The sequence below is a fragment of the Diadema antillarum genome, unplaced genomic scaffold (genome assembly GCF_040938485.1).
Source record: "Diadema antillarum isolate AM-2024a unplaced genomic scaffold, OU_Dant_1.0 seq00000103_RagTag, whole genome shotgun sequence".
NCBI classification, from domain to species: Eukaryota; Metazoa; Echinodermata; class Echinoidea; order Diadematoida; family Diadematidae; genus Diadema; species Diadema antillarum.
The window spans coordinates 1345935-1352586 of NW_027271190.1; the positions used below are offsets into that span (position 1 = coordinate 1345935).

The following is a 6652-nucleotide window of genomic DNA, read 5'->3' on the forward strand; positions in this document are numbered from 1 at the left end:
TGGGCAATTCTGTACATAATATAAAAATTCCATGTTCTGTGCTGGGTCTGATGGGGCATCCTCACTTGGTTGGGCAGCCATCAGCAAATTCACGCCATCTACACTTCCTGGCCCCGTGCTCCTCATAGTGATAACATCGCAGAGCATATAACACTTGAAACGGCGCAGTGCATCACATTCTATTTCTAATCCAACTCGTTAACAATATGGCACCAGGGTTATCATTTTTGCACAAACAAGAGATAACTACGTTTTGTACAATGTAAACACTGCTATTAAAAGGCAAGAAAAGAAAAAACAAATACAAACTTTAACAAAAACTGACAGCCAGTCAAACTACATACATAATGTAGGCCCACGTGTATAATTTAAAGATGGCCCCCAGCTCTTCTTCTTTTTCTTTTTTTTAATACTAAAATGGGTTCAAGAAATGGAAAAATGAATGAGTTAAAGAATACAAAACGCGATCTTTCCAAATATTATGAAATGCCATCTTTTGCTAAAAAAAAAAAAAAAAAAACAGCAACATAATCTTTGGAAAGAGATTATCTTTTTTTTTAGAGTTCCCAATGCCTCCTAAAAAAAAATGAGAAGAAAGAAGCAGGAGACCTGAAAAGGATAAGCAGGGGGATGCTAAACATTGTACTTTCGTTCGATACCTCACCTACTGATCAATACATCATAAACTGGTGCTCACAGAAATATGATGATCAGGGAGGTGGACGTACATGAAAACTATCTCCTTGATATGGTTAGAGCAAAAGTTAAAGCAGCGACGAAAAATCGCGACAAGCAAAGGGGCAAAAGTCATACAGTGTAACCTCTCTTATCCGGCCATCCTTTATCCAGATCTCTCTTTATCTGGACACTCTATTGCCTTTTTTTTTTTTAAATCTAATACTTACAGGGAAAAGGGGGATTTCAAACTCACACAAAATTCCGACACAAACTCACATAATATTCATCCCCAACATCATCAAAATATGAAAGATCTTATTCAGAGGGCTGAAGGTTCAGATGCGAGTTTCTTCATTTTGCCTCCCTCTACCAATTAAAATTTGTTAAGATCGCAACGGCTGATCTGTAAATTTTTAACATGTATACATTCACAACAAATTTTCACCTAAATATGCATGCAGACATTCACTACCCCCAACTTTTCATTAAATCAGGGCATGGCAGTACAGGCGATCATTCATTGAGTAGGCAGATCCTCTACATTTGTACGTAGGCCTACTGTGTCCACGTTCATTGTATTGAACAACTGAGTCTCCCACATTGGCAAAATCCCTTATCCGCATGAGCGCTAGTCCTGACATGTCTGGACGCATGAGGTCGGACTGTTTAATGTAAACATTGTGCAGTTTATCTCGTACTGCCATTGACTTGGTGGAAATGCTGCGAATAAGGCCAACACAGACTCTGACACAGTATTTATGTTGAAGGCATACTCTACTTTGAAAGAACTTAAATGACAAACCTATAGGCGTAGCCATTATCCAAGTATTCATTTCAATATCATTGATTTTGCTGTCAAGAAAATCATGGCATACACTGCATATTCAAACAAACTTCTCAATTTGAAATTCATGCTTTTCTGGAGAGGTTGACGCAAACATTAACCCATATCGGGCCATCTACAATTTTGTATGGGACACTCTGTAGTTCGTCCAAACGCTGCAGGGGCCACGGCCACATACGGAATACCCCGTGGTGAATGAAATGACATGAACGACGTCAATCACTTCCGCCGAGTACTATGACTGTACTATGCATTAAATGGCAGCATGTTATACCATATTAAAGAGATTGTTTTCCTCTTTCAAATGATATATAACTTGTCTATGTTTTTTCCATTGCTTGCTAATGAAGAGTGATTGTTTGGAGAGTTGTCTGTTTGTCAGCGTGTGTGCACGAACGGTGCTGGGCCACTTGGGTGTTTGTTTACTTAATTTACACAGGTGCGTTGGCCCGTTATGGGTTAAATAGTATTCAACACAAGTGCGTATATAGAGTCCCAAGATGAATTTAACTTACCGTGGTACTTTATAATATTAAGAGCCAGTACAATGGAAAACCCTTCAGATCCTGCTGTGGTCTGTAGGGTCTACATTGTACGTTCCCTCGTAGATCAGTCCTCAACAATAAACAAACATTTTTTTTTTTGAACAATTTGCAACACAAGAAGCATCCACCAAATTGTGTCAGTGCAAATGACTGGCCTGCTAAACACATTCTACATCATCAATCTGTTACATAAATACTTGAGGTGCCTCGTATAGATCTAAGGATGTTGTTACTGTTACTGTGTTAGTGTTTAATAGAGACTGTTTGCTTGAAATGATAAATGGTGAGACAGCATGTCTACTACAGCTGTAGGCCTACAGCTGGGCAAGTCCAAGATAACGCGCACGTTACGTATGGGACATTCAGAGACTTTTATGACCTGAATAATAGTGTTAATGGCCTTTGATCATATTGAACTTCATCATGGTGATTGATATCTAGGAGAAGTATAATCATGTAAAAAATTGAGAAAAATGACCCTGACAATTATATTCTAGAAGAGAAAATATGTGCCGTTACGTATGGGACCAGAAAAATTTTGTTTTTTTGAACATTTTTTTCAACCTCAAAACTCTCTGAAAGTATATCATTCTACAACTTGTAACTCACTGTGATGAAAGTCACAACACTCAAGATTATCACAGGTAAGTTTCATGTCATTAGGCAAAAAGCTCTAATTACAGGCTCTAATCAAAGACAGACATGACGTGTTACGTATGGGACAGTTACGTATGGGACAGTTTGTCCCCCATTCATTTAGTGTGTGAAGATCTATGTCTATGGGTATTTTGCATAATTATTGAAGTAGAATCAGTTGAAACTACTCAAATACTGATCCAGATTGTCAAGGAAATAATATTCCCCAAATATTCACCATCATAATCATATTCAATCATATTTTTATATTTTTATGACCAACCTGGGGATGCATGCCCTTTGTTCCCCATTCGTTTAGTGTGTGGAGAAGCATGTTTATGGGTATTTTGCAAAATAATTTTGCAAAATACCCATAAACAAATTTTTGCATAATTATTGAAGTGGAATCAGTTGAAATTACTCAAATACTGATCCAGATTGACAAGGGAACAATATTCGCCAGATATTTACCATCATAATCACATTCAATCATATTCTATATTTTTTATGACCAACCTGAGTATGTATGCCCTATTTCTATCAGGATAGTTACTACTGAAAAATTGAATACCTGGTAGTTTAAAGTGTTTACTTCCATTGATGAAGGGCAGTTTGCCATTTAGTTTCAATAAAAAACAACTTGACACAAGAAATATTAAGTAGCAATGTACCTGCTGCGTGGAACCCCAGTGATCGAGTAGATATATGATGTCTGTCTAGCAGTCAGGTCATTGATTCGAGTCACACCTCAGTATGTATACCCATGAATTTTGTTGTGGCTACTACTGAAAACTGAATAAGGACAATTTGTGTATCACTTGCAATAAAAAAAAATAAAATATTTTACTTTTTATATATATATATATATATATATATCACAACCATTTCAAATTGGATCTCCATCACATAAACTTTGAATTCCTCTAGTCTTAGGATTTTATGCTCTTAAGTAATTCATATAATTGGTTTCCAATCATCTCTTTAAATGTTGAAAACTGAATCCCCATTTCTACAAAAACTATACCATCCCTTTAATGCTGATTTTTCATTGTGTATTTTGCCATTTTCCCCTCCCCCTTTCTGAAAATTGTTCAGTCAAGTTCATGTATTGTTTCAAGTGTCTATAACTCAAAAAGTAGCTACAATGTTGGGATACTTTCTTCAGGATGATTGACCATTTGTGTACTGAGAGACCTTCCCAGCTAGCTACATGCATTCACATGCAATATGTATGAGGATGTCCCATACGTAACGCATTTGTCCCATACATAACATTATTTCAATGCCTAATAAAAAATATTTCTTTTACTTTTTTTTCTTTTTTCTCTGGTATTTAATTTCTCTAAACAATAAATTAGAACTTTCCAAAAGGGCATTAAAATAACCTTAGCAATTTCAGAAAAAACCTAAAAAAATGACCTCATTTTGTTACGTATGGGACATCTCATGATAGGACACGAGCTAATTTGCATAATCATTTGCATAATCCCTAAATGTTCATACCAAGTTAAACTATGTGATGAACTTCTTATGTCCACATATTAATCAAATATTATTTGCTTTCCTTTGAATTAATATGAATTTTTATAAATGTCCCATACGTAACGCTGTGTTTCACATATATGCAAATTAAGCCCTTGAAATTTGCATAAATTTACATAATATCATTTTTTCCTCCACGGAAATCAAAACTTCAACTCATAAGCTTCAAAATGATGCCAAACATGTCAATATTGAGCAAAGATGAAATTTTGCCTTCTGAGGGGACCTTATCTTGGACTTGCCCAGCTAACAGAAAATCTAGATAAAACCTTGTGGGTCACTGGGTAAGGTTGCTTCATTACGTTTAAATATGGACTTAATAACATTAAAAGTTACACCAAGGGGCAAATTGGTAATAAGTATCAACTCTACGCACACTTCCGAGGCCTACAATGTATGTAACAATTTAGTCTATTGAATTAAATATTTAAGTTTGTTTTTGTCTGATTCTACAAATCACCTCTGTCTCATCAATGACATCATGCATGTCGTGCCTCATGGATGGATACTACAATCCTGTGCCTGTGCTTATCTTAAAGGGAAACATATTTTATTCTAAACAGCTGACCAGCCATACCTGCATGACTAAGCTGAGGTTTTCTGAGGTTTTAAATGACAACTAATGTTACAAGCTTAATCCCAATCGCCACAAACAAAAACTGCTATAAATACTTGTTTATTCCCGGAACAGTCATAGACTGGAACTCACTCCCATCAACAGTTTCCAACATCACAAACAAGGACTCCTTTAAAGCAGCAACCCTACAATACATCCAGGAGAAAGGCAAGTTAGACCCCACACTTCTCTCTCCGCGCAATTTAACACCAGCACACCCCCTGCCCGGTTGGCCCCTACTAGAAGGGGGCCGGGGGTGTTGGACAGTACACATGAAGAAGAAGAACAAATTTTCCAGAGAAAATAGCAAAGCATGCATGATGACGAGTAGATTCTAAACGTTAGTAGGCCTATTCTGGGTTTGACCTTGACCGAAAGATCGGTCTGTATCTGTCCGTCAGGGAATGTTCCGCGGAGACTGCGTCTGGCTTCACGGATCCCCTCCGTACACGGAGGACAGCGTTAATGGCAAAATATAAAAGAGCCCTCTGGACAGACGGATCTTTCTCTCTAACGACACGTTAATTCTGGATACGTAAGGGCCTAGGCCCTATTGTTACAGACCTGGATTAATACTACCAGTAGTGCAAGTTAAAAATGAACAGACATGTTAACTTGCCAGTTAACATGGAATAGCAATGCAATGCAATCTGGTGGAGATCAGAATGCACTGACTGTGACTAAGTTATGTGGACGTGAGTCGATTTATTCAAACGTTCGTTCTGATAATCTTGCCAGCCATCATTGTGACATTGGACATGGACACGGCTTCTTCACACGCTGCAAGACGGAGAGCCGATGAAGTAGCGTATTATAGCGGCGTGTATATAGCACTTACCCTGCCCTGTCCACTAGCTGAATACAATCTCACAAGTTTGTTTCCAGCGGCTATTCGTTAGCCTACTGCCAGTACAAATAGGACGAAGTAAAATCGTTCGAGACTTTCAATATTTTCTTCTACAGAATGTAGGTTAAACACACAATTCTTACAAGATAACGAAATCTTCTCAAAATGGCGAATGTGACTTTGCCCTGAAATTAATAAAGAATATCCGACTATTTTTCCAAACGGCACTTTTTCGCTTTCATTTCATCATAATTTCGTTCTGCGTGCAGAGAGCTGCGGAGTGCTTACCGTTGTCATAATGCACAGGGACTGTACGGGAGCCGAGTCTTGCACCCGGCGCGTTGGGGGAAATAGCGTCTCGGCTCTTGCAGCTCTGGTCCTCGTGCAAACTCCGTAGCGACGTGTGCAAAGTGCGATCCTTCAGCATATAAAACGGCAATCGAGCAGAAGGTGAGAATCCAACCGAAAGATGCTGCTTGCTCGAGCCCCTAGCTATCTACGCAATCGCAGGGAGCGGAGGAGCTCTGAAATCACGATAAAGGTCCTATCATGGGCAGTTATTACAAAAGCCACTGAATTGCAACATTGTCATTAGATCCGTATGACGCCTGACGTTCTGAAAAGCACTGGATTTGCACCTTTTCTACTTCATTTGCAAAGAAACATAGACTGAAGATAAGCAGTATAACGTGGATGAGGTGGTAACTAGATCTTGCTTGTGCACCAAACACTACGATACACACGATCGTCGTTCGACCATGTTCCGCCGCGCGCCGTCAAGCCGTGCCGTACGATCCGCGAAGGTAGTGTGTGTAGGATATTTGGTAGCTGTATCAATTATTGGGTCGATCATGTGCGCTCTGCATGCACATTATTCTCAGTACCATTCTGCTCAGCTCCAACAGCTGATGATACTGGCAAATATACGCATGCGCAAAGAAAAC

The 6652-nt window shown here is 38.7% G+C and overlaps 1 protein-coding gene across 1 annotated transcript in view; it reads right to left on the reverse strand.

Moving 5' to 3' along the window:
• The window catches only part of LOC139726885 (uncharacterized), a 61019-nt gene extending 54913 nt beyond the window's left edge, over positions 1–6106 (reverse strand). Inside the window, exon 1 of the mRNA XM_071637879.1 lies at positions 5997–6106. Within this exon, the coding sequence (XP_071493980.1) occupies positions 5997–6005 (9 nt within the window). The 5' untranslated portion in view covers positions 6006–6106. The remainder of the gene's footprint in view (positions 1–5996) is intronic.
• Positions 6107–6652: the final 546 nt, after the last annotated feature.